This window comes from Chrysochloris asiatica, unplaced genomic scaffold, assembly GCF_000296735.1.
Source record: "Chrysochloris asiatica unplaced genomic scaffold, ChrAsi1.0 scaffold00179, whole genome shotgun sequence".
Taxonomy (NCBI): Eukaryota; Metazoa; Chordata; class Mammalia; order Afrosoricida; family Chrysochloridae; genus Chrysochloris; species Chrysochloris asiatica.
Window position 1 is genome coordinate 999971 of NW_006408697.1, and position 18430 is coordinate 1018400.

At 35.9% G+C, this 18430-nt stretch overlaps 1 protein-coding gene across 1 annotated transcript in view; it reads right to left on the bottom strand.

Annotated features, from left to right (window-relative positions):
* Positions 1–18430, bottom strand: part of RYR2 (ryanodine receptor 2 (cardiac)) — a 786033-nt gene that overhangs the window by 209151 nt on the left and 558452 nt on the right. The window contains exons 65-71 of the mRNA XM_006872010.1: positions 17859–18097; positions 15879–15960; positions 12985–13115; positions 7331–7651; positions 5445–5685; positions 3258–3345; positions 34–126 (exon numbers count right to left, since the gene is read on the bottom strand). Coding sequence (XP_006872072.1) covers positions 34–126; positions 3258–3345; positions 5445–5685; positions 7331–7651; positions 12985–13115; positions 15879–15960; positions 17859–18097 — 1195 coding nt within the window. The remainder of the gene's footprint in view (positions 1–33; positions 127–3257; positions 3346–5444; positions 5686–7330; positions 7652–12984; positions 13116–15878; positions 15961–17858; positions 18098–18430) is intronic.

Consider the following 18430-nt stretch of genomic DNA (forward strand, 5'->3'; position numbering starts at 1 on the left):
ATTCTATAAAGGCAAAACAGATTATAGTAATACCTTTGACATCTTTGACTTGGTATCAGTAATAAGGAAAGACATATTGTTGATTTCATTCTGTACCACAAAGTTCTGCTCTTCTCTTTTGAAATTCTAAGAAGTTTCAAAGAAATTTGAAGTTAAAGCCGTGGAAATAAGCAGCCCATATACTAGTCACTAGCGAATGTAAACTAAAGCCTCAATGAGAAAGCATTTGACATACGGGAGAATGCCTATTGTCAAAAAAATAAAAAATAAAAATAACAAGTGTTGGTGAACATATGGTGCTACTGGAACCCTAATCTATTGCTGGAGGGATGCAAAATGGTACAGAACTGTGGAAACAGTTTATCAGTTCTTCAAAAAGGTAAATAAAGAATTACCATACATTATTGACCAATTCCACGCTTATGAATATACCCAAGATACTTGAAAGCACAGATTCAAACAGAAACTTTTATACCAACATCCACTGCAGCAATATTCACAAGAGTCCAAGGTGGAACTACTTTTAGAGTCCACTAACAGGCAAATGGTAAACAGAATGTGCCATATCTGAATAATAGAAAATTATTCAACCATAAAGGGACAGGAAGTCCTGCTAATAAGTGAATTTAAGAAATGAACCTTGAAAACATTCTGAGTAAAGCAAGACAGACACAAAAGCACAAATATTTATATGATCTCATTTATATGAAATGTCTAGAGGAGGTAAATCCATCGAGACAAAAAGACAATTAGTAGTTAACAGGGAGTGGGGAATGGAGAGTTAAAACACTGAAATTAAAAATATTATCTATTTTAAACACTAGATTAAATGAAGCAATAAAGAAAACTTACACACACATAATACCCTACCACCACAAACAAAGAAGACCATATATAACTGAGATTAGAGAGGAGAATCTCAGAGTATCTATATTATAAATATTAAGTTGATAGATAATGCTTGTTGAGTATCTAATGAAGGCACTTAATTAAGGGCAACAATTTTGGGAACTAGGTATGAATATGTATGCCTAATGAAGGAAATATTAGGGCTCAGGAAATTTAAGTCAGAAGGTCACATATCTCCCAAGGTATAGCATGCACACTCAAACCTAAATTTAGTTGTCTTAAAACTATATATTGGTTCCCGGAATACGCGTACATTTTCCAAGAATATGCACAATCATGATGTGATTTTTAATTTAGCTACTTATTTTAAAACTACTGCTATGCTATTTTACTTGCTTTTAGTTCAGAAATATAAAGATACTAATAAAGTCAAGTAATTGAGTAGTGATATTAAAGAATCCAAATACAGAGTGTCAAAAGACATGTTAAAAATCTAACTGCTTACCTCCATTTGGATAAGTAAAATCAAACAGTGATTCCATAGTAAGCAACTGACTCTTAATTACTGATGATTAATAAAAGGTTTTATTTGAGAAACAATGGGCATATTTGTATTAATACTCAACTTTCATTCCTCTCATTTTACTATTAAAAATCATATGGCTGCGCATTGTATTTCAACATTAAGTATTTGGAGAAGTACATATAGCACATATATGTACATATAGCACATATATGAACAGACTGTGTTACAAATATGCCTATGGGATTCAAAAATTCATATACACATTTTTGCTATTTGATGTTATCATTAGATACTCATTTGAAAACGGACTATTATAAATACTCATTTCAAATTGCTTATTAAATATAAATTTAAAGACGCTTCTTTGATATTTCATCAACTGATTACATTGAAGAAGATTCTCAGTTCTTTAAGAAGAAAAAAATGCAGGTTTTAACTTAAGAATGTCCTGCGTTCGTTCTATTTGCCTATTAAGCATTCAAGTTATTGTAACCTAACAGAAAACAAAAGGTAAGAAAAGTAACATTCATCTTTCTTCTTTGGCAGCTCAAGATGAATTGATTTCCTCTAGATTTAAAATTTCCTTCAGAAGTTCCCTGATTGATCTAATCCACCCCACTTAAGTGCATGACTTAAGCAGGATAAGAGCTCATACCCTTCATATGAGTCAAGATTTTACCTGGAACATAAGGAACCTAAAATAATTTTCTATGACATCACACACAATGAATATCAGTGTGAAGCTGTAGAATCACATTTTTTAAAAAAAGGGAATTATCTTTATGTTCATTGTATATGATTACAGAGTTTATAATTGCTTAATAAACACTCTGGTGATCAATTTGATAGATTCTCCAGATGCAGGCAGCCAATAATTATCCTAATACTAAATATTAACACTGCCTTTAAAAAAAAAATTATGTTTTCAAAGTAATTTAATTTGCACAACAGTTCTGGGGGTGCTTAAACAGGGAAGATTTCTCAGATGAAGAAACTGAGGTCGACACTCTAATTTTTCTCAGAGCTGCTGTTCACAAAGTAGCAGAGAATTAACATCGATACAAAAATTCTAAACTTTGGAAATGTCATTGGTAAAAATAAATGAGCATTTACCATTATTCTTCTTGTTATTTGAAATAGCTGATAGAATGGTAGAATACTATAAACTTCTTATAAATTGTGACATTTTTCAGATTTTAGTTCTTGCAATGTTGAAAACAATGAATATTCATCAATGATGTTTCTTAGAAATTCTCTATCAACAAGGTTCATACCTTACATATGCTTAACATTTAAAACCATATGACTCTAAAATGTGGGCAAACCGAAATTACTATAGAATACAAGTTCATGAGTGATAATAAATTTTAGGGAGAAAGTAGTACCTTTCAAGTAAAATTAAAATGCTTCCACTGAAAACACTAGACCAGTTCAGTACTTCTCAAATTGGACCCAAAGTACTCCTGGGATTATATAGCAAAATGCAAAGATACAGGAAATGCTAGAGGGCAAAAGTATTCATTTTTGTATGTAATGTCAATTATTATTCTAAATTTATTAGGAAGAATTTGAAAATGAACATGGTGGTTATTAAAAATGCTAATGATTTCTTAAAGATACTATTTTTTTTAAAAATTGAGGTGGTAGAGGGGCATTTAAAAAGATGGGAAGCAATTCCGTTACCCTTTAATTCCATTTTTACATGAATTTTTGAAGCCCCTGAAATTACCCAAAAGTCCCTAGGGAAAGCTATTCCTTTTCTTCAACTCTTACAGATAGCAAACAAGTTTGAGAAACACTACCATAGGTGTTTACTACCAGAATAGAAAAATTGGTTAAAATTCCCTAAGTAAGCAAAGTCTGCTATTATTTTTATACTTACATGGGATTTTGACCAATAAATAAACACTTCGGCCACCATACGGAAGAGTTCCTCTGCTTCTGGGTTAGGTTCCTTTAGCCACTTTGCCCTGGGGCATTTAAGAAAATAAAAGGTTTCTCAGTTATACCTTCAGGAAAATAAATGAATAAACTCTCTCCCAAAATGAAATTTTAAACCAAGCAACTAAGGATGCCCACAGGGCTCATAATGGCTTCAATGCACAGTTGTACCATGGGAGGAGTTCAAGAGTTAAAGGCAATAGGTAAGCACTATCATATACACAGTCCTGCAATAATGGTGATCTACAGGTAGATGCATGAATAGATACGGAGGGTGAACAGGTATGGGAGAGAGAATGGGAGTATACCCACAAATATAGAGAGGTTTGAAAGAGGATATTTGTACATGGGTATTTGTCCATGCACCTTTGCTGCAAATATATTCATGAGTATGGTAAAGCACACAAGGGAAAAGGTTCTGAAACTTGGTTAGACATTATCAAACCCTTTGAAGAAGTGAGTTACTGGGTCTGGGAACTCAGGACCATGGTCTTAGGGGATACCATGGTCAATTGGCATAACACAGTCTACGAAAACAATGTTCTATATAGTACTTTGATGAGTAGTAACTGGGGGTCTTAAAAGCTCGTGAAGAGTCATTGGTCAGAACTATTGGTCTCTCTCTGTTCAGAGGTAAGAAGAATGATGAAAACTGAAGATGCATGGAAACCTGCAGTCCAAAGGACTAATGCACAATGTGAACCCCAACCTTCACTACATTGAGACCAGAACAACTAGATGGTGCCCAGCTATCACTGCTAACCTCTCAGAAAGGGATCACAACATGAGGTGCTGCATAGAGTGGGGGAGAAATGTGGGAAAAAAATTCAAGATCATAAAAAAAGGACCAAGCTCACTTCTAAAAATCAACCAATAAAAACTCTATGGATACTCATACTGAACAGGGATGGGAAAGTGTCAGACTATTTCCACATATGTGCTTCAAATATATCCACAGATATGGTAGAGCACACAACAGCAAGTTTAAAAACTTAGCCATAACCAAACACCTTGAAGGAATGAGTCACTTGACCTGAAGACACAGGACCATAGTCTCAGGGGACACCAGGTTCAATTGGCATAACATAGTACACAAAGACAATGTTCCACATCCTAGTTTGGTGACTAGCTGGTGAACGACCATCTAAGGTAACTATTGGCTCAAAGAAGAGTGAAAACAAAACAAAACAAACAAACCCAAAATGCAAGGAAAACAAAACAAAACAAGGAAACAAAGGACTAATGGATCATGTAAACTCCAACCTCCATGACCCTGGGACCATAAGAACTAGATGGTACTACTGCTCTGAGAGGGATCACAGTAGGAGGTCCTGAATAGAATGAGAAAAAATGTGGAACAAAGCTCAGTATCATAAAAAAGCCAGTCTTACTGGACTAACAGAGACTGGTAGAAGCTCGAAACTATGGTTCTTAGACACCCTTCAGGCCTGTAACTGAACCCACCCCTGTGACCAACAATAAACAGGAGGGCAGGGTGAACAGTAGCAGCAGGGAGGTATGCACTCACAACAATCAACCACAGGAGACCAAAAAGGCAGCATTTGCCTAGGGAAGGCAGGAAGAGATACGAAAGAAGGACACAGGGAAACGGTAAACACAGGGAGAACCTGGGAAGAGAGTGCTACATGGTGGGATTGAAGTCAGTGTTATGGAATAAAATGTGTATAACTTGCTGAAAGGAAAACCAATTTGCTCTGTAAACTTCCATACTAACCACAAATTAAAAAAAAAATAATAAAATTAATAATGGAATCTTCCAAACTGAAAACATACACACACACAACTTACTTATAGTGGTTAATGTCTTAATACAAAAATAATTCAATAAACTAATAAGGAAAATCTGAGGAAAGGACAAAGTAAATAATAATAGTAATAATAAATAGAAAATGGAAAAACAGAAATTTATGGGTCACAATAACCCAATCCCACTGTGCACTAGGTTGCCAGAGGTAGGGGTGAATTCAATGGCGGCTAGCAATAACATGTTTCAATTATGATCAAGATCGTCACTAAATAACTGAAAAGAATAAAATTATTCAAGAGGCACATAAAAGTCAAGCCAGTTTCTGACAGAATTGGGAGGGAATATTCTTGAACATTATACCTGTTGAAGTCCACGAATCTAATCAACAGAGGATAAAAGGCATAGAGATCTCTGGCCAGTGTAGTGAACTCATCTAGAATGAGGAGTTCAGCCTCAGACATATCACCTCTGGCCTCTGCTTTCAGATGATCTTCCTCACATACCACCATGGCGGCCTTTTTCTTGAGTTTCTCCATCAATGGCAAGAAGTGAGTTTTCAAGAGCTGAGGTTTCACTTTATTTATAATTGGCTGGGAAAACACTGTTTGAAGACAGACATTAATATGCTGCTCTGCATAAACCTTCATTAAAATGAGGATCAATTGGAATTATGAGAGTGCCACAAATAATGTCACCCTCTTCTCCACAGCATGGCTTCTGTAAGAGGAGAGCCCATGCTTTTGTCATTGCTGTACCTCAAGAGGCTAATTTCATAGTGTTGTCCAAATACAAACACTGAATTGAATTCAATGTATTTCTGTCTTTAAAAAGGTCTGGGAATCGATATCTTCATCCAAAAGAGTAAATTACCAAATTAGAAGTTTCCCCTACCACTTTCTTTAGAAGACATACACAAATCACTAATAATTGCAAGGACCCTCACTTTAACCATCCTCATCTTTGGCTCAACAGCAAAGACAGACTACACACTATTGATTTACTCAATATTGGTTGTAGTTATATAATAAAGGTTCTAAACTTGATTAGGTCATTTTTAAAAGGCTATCCCACCTAAAAGTAGCATATATCCATTGTAGAAATATATAAAGGAGAAGAATTTAAATTCATCATAATCAACACCTGATTGGTAAGACCATTTAATGTATTTCTTTGCCAATTTTATCAATATGTAAATTCATAAGCATATATATTGTACATTTTTATGTATTCAGTTTTAAAAACTTTTCTTTTCACCCTCCCCCTTGACATTATAAAGAATTTCTAATTCACAAAACATTTTGAAATCATAATGTTTAAAGACAGCATAATATTCTGGTATATGGGTGAATGTTGTTGATATTGTTAAGTTCTGTAGAGTCAGTTCCGACACATAGCAACCCAGTATCGGGTTTCCAAGGAGCAGCTGGTGGGTTTGAACTGCTGACCTTGAGGTTCACAGTCCAGTGCTGATTCTACAGCACATGCAACCTATTTAATCATTCGCCAGTTGCTGGGCATTTAGACTGTTTCCTGTTTATCAATAGAAATAATGCAGTAAATGATAAATTTAAATGTAAATATTATACTGCACATTTTAATTTTTCAGTTAAAAGTGAATAGTTAATAGAAGCAAATATTGTTGAATGATGATGCACACAGGGGGCTGAAATCATTGCAATAAAATGAAATACAATAGGATGAGTGTAAAACCCATGTTCTCCAATGTAAATTATCACTCAATTCACAATAAAAACCTAAAAAAAAAAAAAATGGGTTGTTAATTATGTCTTAATTGTCTTAATTTTGTCTGTCTAATGGAATTGTTACCACTTTGTTTCTTGGTTACTCTTATAGAGATCTATTTGAAAAAGCTTACTTAGAGAAGTTACCTAATGTTTGATGAAACGGACATTTTTCAAAAACAGCATGACAGAAAAACAAAAACAAAAACTATGTTTTGAACACAGAAGAAAATGCTGAAATAGACTACTAAGATAGGAAAATTCTAGTCTCCTGTATTTCAAGTCTTTTGGGAAATAATAAAGTGTTAAACCAAACCCACTGCCAAGAAGACAAGTCCAAGTCATAGTGAACCTACATAGCGTTTCTGATACGGTAAATTCTTATGGGATGCTTCCCCTCAGGAGAGTCCGGTATGTTTGAACCGCAATCTTGCTGTCAACAGCCCAGCACTTAACCCACAGTCCTACTACAGCTCCCTTATTATCTCACCTTCCAATTCTTACCTGCTAACCTCTTCATCCAGGCACCTTCATCAATTCCCAAGTTATTATATATAATTTTCAATATATTCCCAAGAAGTGTATTCATGTGCTCTGAGTTCAGAGCTGTGCAACACATTTCAGCCCTTTCCATATTGTTCTCAGGCCCATGTTCCCACCAACGAGACATGTAGCTGCAAAGCATGGGCAGTATAACTTCCATTACGTGTGGCATTTGTGTATAGCGAATGCCAGATTCGGCCAGTTCCACAATCTCATCCATGAGTTTCTCCAAAGATGGGATAGTAGGACAAACGTCTTCCACATTAGTTGGCAAATTGAGAGCTACAGAAATACACAAAAAATAAATTAATGTTCAATAAAAGAACTGACAGAACATGGCAGATTTCCATTGTTTATCATAGACACAATCAACAACTTCATTTTGGTCTTCGAAACACAACAAAACCGGAGTGGTTTCCATGCATATTCCCTGTTGTTCCAGCTATTTCAAACCTCCATTGTTTTCATCAAAGGAGGGCTGGTAGCGTAGTGATTATGCGTCAGGCTGCTAACTTCAAGGTCAGCAGTTCGAAACTACCAGCCATTCTGCGGGAGAAAGATGAGGCTTTTTGCTCCCATAAAGATTTTCAGTCTCGGAAAGCCAATGCAGGGTCGCTATGAGTCAGAACCGACTCATGGCACTTCACCACCACCATCACTTTTTCTCTCAGGTTTCTACCCTCCCACCACTACCTTAAAATTGGTAAAGGAAAACATCAATATCACTTTCTTCAACTTCCTGCTCTGGTGCCTACAAACTTTTTAATGTTAGACCCATTTTATCTTCGTTCATCATTTTTACAGGAAGGCTTTCCGACCTGTGTTTCCTAAGCTATGCCCTACTCTATATCAAGGGCAGTACTCAGTCCTACACTGCCAGCCTCTTCAGCTCGAAAACTCCTCCCAACAGCCTAGCCCCCTTTACAGTGAACCCCACGTGTCAGAGTAGAACTATGCTCCTTAGGGTTATAAAGGGCAGAAGTTTCAGAAGCAAATGACCAGGACTTTCTTTCAAGATGCCTTGGAGTGGAATGGAACCTTTAAGATTTTCCACAGCAGAGAGAGCATTAGCCATTTGCACTCCCCAGGGTCTCCCTCAGCAACCTACACACTACCCCTGGATTGTTCTAGCAGGCATCTTTAATTCAAGTTTCCCTTCTTAACTTACACTTCCACACTCCTTAACTTATTTGGCTGTTCACTGGCATTTCATACCACTGAGCAAGTTCCTTTTCCTAAAATACCCTTTTCCTTCATTTCTAGGTGCTAAGTCTTTCTTGGTTCTCCTCTGAGTTTTGTCAGTGACCTTTACTGACTCTTGCCATCTGTGGAACTTCTAAATACTGGTTTTCTCCAGAGATCTCTTTTTAATGCTCTTCTATTTTTGTTTTTATTTGGGGGGGGGCTTAGATATTTGCCTAGGCAAGAACTAGACTTCTGTTATAAACTAATAATTCTCAAAAATCATATTTTTTAAAAAATGGGGTATAATAGTGGATATCTCAAAAGCAACGTGTACACAACGTATTTAAATTGTCACTTTATTTTTCCTTGTCAGTCTACTTCTTGAGCATGTGCTGTCTTGGTGAAGGCAACACTGTCCAGTTGGCCACCCAAGCTAGGAACCTAAGAGAGATTTGAGGCCGTGGTTGAGTTTACTGCTTTCTCTCTTACTCTTTACACCACATTCTCCATCCAAGGGACCTTGGTTCACACATCTCTCCTAAATTATGACAATATTTTTGAATAATTGATGTCTCCACTTCTTCATTTCTTTATTGCTGTCATGTTGCTTTTCTTGAGATGTTCAAATCCAACAATAGGTCCCTCTTTGTCAAGGGAGGTCCTGACTCCTTACTTACTGCCTCTTTTTGGTTTCATCCTTCACCATTTCCTGTACCAAATGCTACCTCCAGCCACTGTAATCAAAATGCCTGCAGTTTCTCCTAATAGAACAGAGTTTTAGCTTTTCTAATTTTAAGACAGGAATCCCTGGTTGCTGTAAACCGTTAACATGTTCCACTTCTACCTAAAGGTTGGAAGTTTGAGTCCATCCAGCGGTGCCTGAAAGGAAGTTCCTGGCTATCTGCTTCTGTGAAAGCAGCCAAGACCTGCCCTATGCAGAGTTCCAGTAGGCCTCACAGGCAGTCAAGCCAACAACAGCTGTTCGATGTCAAGACTTACACCAACTCTGCAAAGCCTTTCTAGGGTCCCAGCTAAAACTGTCTTTTTACTTGCTGCCCTTTTAAAAATTCTCAGTTCTACTCATTTATCGTTCAATCTCTCTTTCTCTGTATTGCAAATGAAAATTCCCTGAGGAAAAGGATTAAGTCTTATTTATCTTCTTATCATATCTCCTCCACATACCATAATATGCATCACAAACTAATGCTTGCTGAATGATTGGCTAAAATGAATTACAAAAAAGAATCATTCAATTTAATTTTTGTACTATCCTGTGCAAATAACATGTTACAGAAACATAGCAGTTAAGTTCTGTGCTTTTTCCCAAATCAAATAACAAACCTACGTCAGTCTCAATTCATAAAAAAAATAGTAACCAATCAAAAGATTTTTTGTTTTCTTTTGGGGGGGATTAACACTGAAGCAAATCTGTATAAACAAAAGTTTTAATATGACAAATCGTTCTATGTTTACGCAGATGTTTAATCATTCAAATTCAACCACGGTTTGCTAACTACAAATATATTGTGGATGTTATATAGAAGAGTGCTGCTAAGACAAATTTAATACATACTTCTTCAAATTCATTTGCTATATGGAACTTGTTCCTGTTGGGTACAGTTAAGTCGATTCTGACTCATAGGGACACGACAGGACAGAGTAGAACTGTCCCAATGGGTTTCCAACAACTGTCCCAATGGGTCACATCTTTCTCCTGTGGAGCACCTGGTGATTCAAACTGCTGACCTTCTGATTACCAGTCGGACACAAACTCATTCCACAGATTGTCGTTGTTGTTGTCATCTACTGTCAAGTCAGTTCTGACTCACAGCAACCCTGTGCACAACAGGACAAAACACAACCTGGCCCTGCGCCATCCTCACAATCACTGCTAAGCTTGAGCTCACTGCTATTGCCACTGTGCCAATCTACCTCATTAGAGGTCTTCCTCTTTTCCACTGATCCTCCACATTACCAACCATGATGTCCTTCCGCAGGGACTGGTCCCTCCTGATAATACGTCTGAAGTATATGAGAGATAGAATCTGGTCATCTTCCAACTCAGATTTCTTCCAAAACAGATGTGTTTGTTCTTCTGGCAGTCCATCATATTTATAACAGTCTTCTACAACACCTTAACTCAAATGCATCAATTCTTCTATGTTCTTTCTTATTCACTGTCCAATTTTCACATGTATAGGAAGCTACTGAAAATACCATGACTTAGCTTAGGCACACCTTACTCCTCAAACTGACAGCTTTGCTCTTCAACACTTGTGCAGCTGATTTGCCTGAAGCAATACACGGTTTGATTTCTTGACTGTTGTTTCCACGAGTGTTGATAGTGAATTCAAGCAAAATGAAGTCTTCAACAACTTCAATATTTTCTCCATTTATCACAAAAATCTTCACCAGTGGACCAATAATTTATCACAATGTAATTTATTGGTCCACTGGTGAAGATTTTTGTTTTCTTTACATTGAGGTTTCTGATCTTCACCAGTAAGTGTTTTAAGTCCTCTTCACTTTCAGCAAACAAGATCGTATCATCTGCATAGCACAGGTTGTTAATGAGTCTTCCTCCAATCCTGATGCCATATTTTTCTTCATATAATCCAACTGTTAAGATTATTTGCTCAATGTACAGATTGCATAAATGTGGTGAAAGAATCCAACCCTGGCACACACATTTTCTACTTTTAAGCCATTCAGTGTCTTATCATTAATTAATTATTATTCAAGTCTTTTTAAGAGTCTCTCTTTGATACAATTTTATACTATTAGTATAACCCACCAGTGGCTATACAGAAATGACTTACACATAGAAACAAGACCATTCACAGAAAGTTATGCATTTGTGAACAGTAAATATTTCTTATCCAATTTCTTAAAACTCTTTAGGGCTATTCAAATCCAACTCAAATACAATATTGTTGCTGTTACTGTATGACTCATAGCAACCCTATATAGAGTTTCCAAGTCTGTAAGTCTTTACAGAAGCAGCAACTTCATTGTTGTTCTGTGGAGAGGCTGGTGGATTAGAACTGCTGACCTTGTGATTGGCAGGCCACTGCAAACCCCACTATGCCACCAGGACTTGTTTGTTTCTAGAACCTGAATGTTACATAACACCTTTGCATAGAATACTTTTGTTTGACTTCCTCTAAATATGCATCTAATTATATTTAGAGGAAATTAAGCAAAATCATTATATGAGAGATGCTATGTAACATTCAGTTGGTAGGAACTGTACTTCAATTGCTTTAAAGAACAGATTAAATACAAAGTAAGTTTATGCTTTATTAAGTATTTGCTTATCTAGCTAAATATAAATCCTAACTGATAATGCTAATAAGTTCTGAAAGGCCAGTAATTGAAATCGTTAGAAATGATTCTTAAAGTTGTTTTTCAACCAGGACATCTGTGGGGGAAATGGGTCAATTCAGCAAATAAGTAGATTTTCCCAAATGGAAAGAAACATGATAGATGAATATACAGATAGGTAGATAGATAGGCAGATACATAGATAGATGTTGTTGTTCTTAAGTGCCAAGGAGTCGGTTCCAACCCATAGACTCATATAGGTTTTGCAATGAGCAGCTGGTGAGCTTGAACTGCCAACCTTGCAGTTTAAACTGACTTGTTAGTTCAGCACATTAACCTACAGTGTCACACCAGTACTTCATATATAGCTAGATAGATACCTACTATACACACAAACACAAACTATTAGGAAAACATACACTAGAGGCAGGTGCATGTTGTTGAGTGTATCTCACATGTATACATTTTTATTTTCTAATAATTAAAATGGAACCCAACCATTCGAAAAAGGCACAAGAAATAAAACTGTCCCAGTAGAACAAAGAAAAATATTTTGTTTATTTTCTTAGTAGACCAAAAAAAAAAAAAAAAGAAGAATAGGAATGCATACAGATCATAATAACGCAGCACTGACTAGAAGATAGAACTGAATCAGAAATCAGGTTATCTATTTTTTAATATATATATATATTTTCACTGAATTCCTGTGTATTCTTTTTGGGAGTGTTAATTTGTGTGTCGAGTCCTAGTGTAGCACTGTTAGATAAAGCACTGGACTGCAAGGGTGCTTTAAACCAAAAGGTCAGCAGTTCAAACCCACCAGTCACTCCTTAGAGGAGGTCACTATGAGTCAGACCGATTCGAATGCACTTAACAACAACAATTTGCGTGTGGATCATTTTCTTATTATAAATTAAACAAATTTTTTTTCAGATATAGGAGAACAGTATACAATATTCCACAAAAACACAGCAACAAAGAACATAAGAACAAGAAGTATTGGATAAGATAAAACGAAACAGCAAAGTAAGGATCCCTGTAGGCAATACAAGACATACTGTGATATTTCAGTTACATCTCTCCAATACCGCACGTTTTTGCTTTACCTGCTCTCTCTCGTGAAGACTTAGTATTGTAGATAGAGTAAACATTATGTTTGTCCAGATGAGTTTCCAAAAACGCTACGGGAAAGGCACCAGCGAAGGCAGCCAGACATTCTCCTAATGCAGAACGTTGCCTACAAGTGGAAAATATCTGTTTTTAAAAAGCTTTCTAAGTGAATAAGCTATAGTAAAATTGGTCATTATTTAAAACTGAAAAAGTAATAATAATATTGCTACTAAGAAAATTCAAATTAAAACTCCAAGTGATCCCAAATTTCTTCATGAAAATACTTAGGCAAGAAGGCCTCAGTAAAAAGAAGATGTAAGAGGATTCAAACTATCAGATACTAAATTATATTATAAAATAGCAATCATTCAAACAATGTGCTATGACAGAATCATTAAAAACTAAAGGAACAAAAGAGAAATTTTAGAAATACAACGTGGCAGATATATTACCTTAGTCCAGGGTAAAGGTCTTATTTTAAATTACAAGATGAGAGAAGTATTTAACATAAGGCTATTTTACAAATGATGGACGATTTTTAAATACTGATTTTCAATTTTACATTCCATATAAGAGAAATTCCTTTCCTTTTTCCAGAGCTGATCATTTCACACATTTTCCAGTCTCCTCAAAATTTCCACACCACAACCATCACTTGGGTGAGGAATCACATGGTGCTTCAGGGTGGGAAAAGAAGCAAGTAGACACAATCTATCTACATCTTCTGTATCGGTTACGTGGAGAAAAGTTCTGAGCTTAAAAAGTTGATTCTTAAAAGATACGCTCCTGTCTAACTTGATAAAGTAATCCTTGTTATCCCTTATATGGGCATGCAGTGGCTCCATATGATAAGCACTGTACTGCAAACCGTAAAGTCCATGGTTTGACTCTGCTAGCCGTTCTGTGGGAGAAAGATGAGGCTTTCTGCTCCCTCGAAGATTTACAGCCTCAGAAACTCTATACAGGGACATTATGAGTCAGAATCAACTCAATGGCACTTAACAACAACAGCCTTCCTTACATAGCTTCTGTATTCATAGAACAAATGATAATCTCCCATTATTATATTTCTCAGCTTACCTGTTTGGTTTTACTGCCCTCCACAGCTATAAGCTCTGAGACTAAATTTTTATTGTGTTCATTTTGGTACCTCAACAGCTGCCAATAACATCATTAAATGAACTAAGGATCTGCACCACTAAAACTTCACCAGAAAAAGATCTGAAATGTCTGCTAAAAGGATAGAGAAAACTTTTTAAAACATAATTAAGAGAAATATTTTTGTTATTGTTCAGTGCTGTTGAATCAGTTCTGAGTCATAGCAACACTCTATAGGGTTTTTGGAAGAGTAGCTGGAGGGTTTGAACCTCAGACCTTGCAGTTAGCAGTTCAGCGTTTCTCCTACAAGGCCACACCAGAATTCCAATGATTGATAAGTTTGATTATTAAAAAAAAAAAAATCAAATATTCCAAATTATAAACACTAGAAATAGATAATTTTTTTTACAGGCACTAGAAAGACTTCAAAATACTATGTGGCATAAAAACTGAAGAAATATCAGGCAACAAACAGATGAACAGGTTCTTTGTTTTTGTTTTAAAACGGAACATTTATTGCAAGTCATACAAAAGATGAAAAGAGGCAATTCATTTAAAACAATGTCCATGGAAACATGAAAAAATAAAGTGGTAATTAGAGCAATGCATCTAAAAATAAAAATGAGATTCCAATTTTATCGATGACACTTGTAAATGAAATGAATGTATATAACCAGAAGTGAGAAAAACAAGAATAAGTGAAGATTCTATGATAAAAGTCTGATTTTCTGGAAGGAGAGTTCGAAACAGCTGTCATAACATAAAATTCCAAATCCTGAGAATATAAGCATAAACATACACAGAAACTTAGGAACAGAAATTTAGCAGTTTTTATGTTAGTGAAAAAGAGAAAGCAGCTAAATATCCAAATCAATGTGTCATGTGAACAAATTACAGTACTTCATTAGCATACAAATTTTATAGCCATAAAAATCATGTGACAAAATTCAGTTAAAAAAGCAAGGATTCGTTTAAAATATTGAAAATAAACCCAGTAATCTTTTCTCGCTGATGTACTTTCCTGTTTCTACATAAATGCCACACCATTTTAATTACTGTAGTTTTAGTCCAAGTGTCATTATTGTCATTACTTTCTTCCCTTCAAAATTATATTCCATATTTTCTCATGAGCTTACTGTTTCACATGACTTTTCAAATCATTTTTGCAGGTTCACTAAACACAAATTTTTATTTGCAATTTTATTATAATTAATTCACAATTAATTAGAAAGTTAATTCACATTTATTCAAATATTGAATCTTTCCACCTGAACGATTTTTTACTGAATCAAGCCTTTTTAGAAAATGCCCTCCTTTTCCTCTTTACTCCAATTTGTTACTCAAGGGGCAAGTGATCTGTTCTGGTTAAATTCAGTGGTGACTTCTTAGCTTAATTCACAGCTCCATGTCATTTGACATTGTTATCACTCCTGCTTTGATATTTGAGAATATGAAAACATAAAACTGATCTTATCAATAGCTGTCTATGTTTATATTTACTTGGTATTTCTTACTGAAAATGAAGGAACTCTACTAGTTGATTCATAAGACTCATAAATAAGGTAAGTTTAAACTTTACATTAAATATGATATTTATCATTATAGCTTTACTTATTAGGCAAAATTCAACTGCCCTATATTACATCAATTATTATTTAGCTTGAAATTTTTCTAATTAGCACAGAAGAATTCAGTAGATCAATCCACTTTACTTTATAACCAAGGAAAAGTTACAAAATGAAGACTCCGATAGAAATATTTATAAAGCTTAAAGCAGCTTTTTCAATCTTACCTCTCCACATAGATACTCTTGCTAGTTCCCAAAGTGTATAAGCTAGTCAGGATTCTGTAACAGGACACCTGTACATCTTCCACTAAAGAAAAGAGAAATTCCCATAAATACAGAACGCCTTCGATCTATACACTGTCCTAAGAAAAGTTAGGGTGAAAACACAACTACATAGTAAAGGCATGCTAACGTCTGAACATTGAAATAAGAAAAATAAGAATAAACACTAGAAACACTTTTTCTCACACAAAATTATTTACTTTAGGGAATATAAAACCATCTTAAGAACATTCTGTGATTATTCAGAACATTCTCAGAAACTATTTATAACTTTTTCTAAGTACTAGAATAAAACACTCCCCACCCCAAAGAATAAAATGAAGCAAAAGATTGTCTGACAGGAAAGACAGTTCTTGCCTCACTGTCCACAGGCATACAAGGATTGTATTTTTCACTTTAACTCTCAAATGAACACTAATGAGACTACTAGAGAATACAGTAAATTAGTTATTTTCCAAATGGCTTGACATTCACGACATGTTTTTCTAATTAAATAAATCACTGTAGCCACCTTTGAAGCCAGAAAAACAAATAAAGTCTTATAAATTATCTGTTATTAGAGAAAACATGTTTAAAAGAAATCCAATGACCTTGGTTCTCTAATTCCAAATCTCCTACTATATTTTGGAGGAAAAACCAAGAGATGGAGAAAGAAATAACCCTGGCCCTCCAGACTTCAAGCAATGTTGCTGTTAGTTAAATGAAGTCATTGTCATACAGAGCTGCCCCTCATCTGGAGGCCTGGTGTGGCACTGTGGGTCAATGTGCTGCACTGCAAGGTCAGTTTGAATTGCAAGGTTGGCAGTTCAAGCATAGCAGCCACTCCTCGGAAACCCTATACAGGGTCACTCTGAGTTGGAAGTGACAAGACAGTACTTAACAACAACAAGCCCATCATCCGAAAGCAAGGAAGTCTTCAGTGAAGACCAGGCATATGCTCAAGAAGGACTCAAATCAATTTTCATTAGCAACTGGACTGCTAATCACAAGGTTTGCAGTTCAAAGGCTCTGTGGGAGAAGGATGAGGCTGTCTGCTCCCATAATGATTTGGTGCTGGTGGTTATGTGCCGTGGAGTCACTTCCGACTCATAGCGGCCCTGTATAGGGTTTCTGAGGCTGTAAATCTTTACGAGCGCAGAAAGCCTCATCTTTCTCCCATGGAACTTCTGGTAGTTTCGAATTGCTGACTGTGCGAATAGCAGCCCAAGTTGTAACCACTCTGCTACCAGAGCCCCCACCGTAATGATTTACAGTTTAGGAAACCCTATGCAGGAGGTTATTCTGAGTCTGAATCGACTCAGTGGCCAAGGAGTTTGTTCAGCTTGGATTTGGAGTTATCAACAGTCAGTTAGGATACATTATATAATGTTCTCCAGGTAACCTTGGCATTCTGTGGATATGTATAGTAACTGTAAAATTCTAGTCAACAACAGCTGATTCAACCCTATAAAAATACACTGAAACCTATAAACAAAACCTTTAGACTCAGATTTGGCCTCAATAGTCTTCATAGTTAGCTGGTAGCATTGCTTGTGCGAACAATCTGTGGCAACTCAGAAAGAACTTGAAAATCTTTCATGTGGCATGTTATATGGTCAGGGTGTATTAGAAAATGTATATGAAAAGAGACAAAGAAATAGTGGGGGAAAAAAGCAGAATAAAAAAGATGAAAAGACACACTAAAATTTGGAATTAATATTTAAACAACGTAAAAGATATCTTCCATAGCCAGCACGCTAATGGTGTGCTATTTGAATTTATGTAATTCAATAATTTATCTTTATCGAGTTTCTGTAACTTAAATGTACATCTGTAATTTTTGCAAAAAAGCATTTTCTTGAAAAGCACTATTTGAATAACACAGAGGTGGCTCTGACTAACTGTCATACGTAGATAGTGAAACAGTAATCATTTAGCGCATACGTATCAGATCTTCTCCAAACTGATGCTGTCCAATGTGCTCAAATAATGACGAGAGCATGGGCAGGAGGGCCACCGTAGTGTAGTTGATGATCTGTGTGACGCCTTTGGGCTGGTTCCGGGTGTGTGTGAACTGGCCTTGCTTCAGGTTTTCCATGGTCTTCTCCAGGTCCTCTGCTGCGTTGTCCAGAAAGGCCCGGAGGGCACTTTTCACACTGTCCAGGCCGGTCTTCATCACGGTCCTATAATATAAATGGAAAGAGTCATACCTCTCACAACGAAAATACCCGGCCACTTTATGTGTATTTCTCAATTAAAGCATGTACCTAGTCAATGAAATATTTTTGTTGTGGGGGAAACATCCACAACAAAACCTTCATCAATTCAGTAACTTCCCCATGTATATCTAAACTCAGTTGCACCGATTGTATTCTTTATGTTGTACAAGCTCTATCATTATCCTTTTCCAAATTATCCCACGACCATTAACATAAACTCAAAGACCCTAAACAAAATTTGAACCATTCCAAACCCCTCCTCATTTGTAACCATAAGTCATGTTTCATTTCTAGATA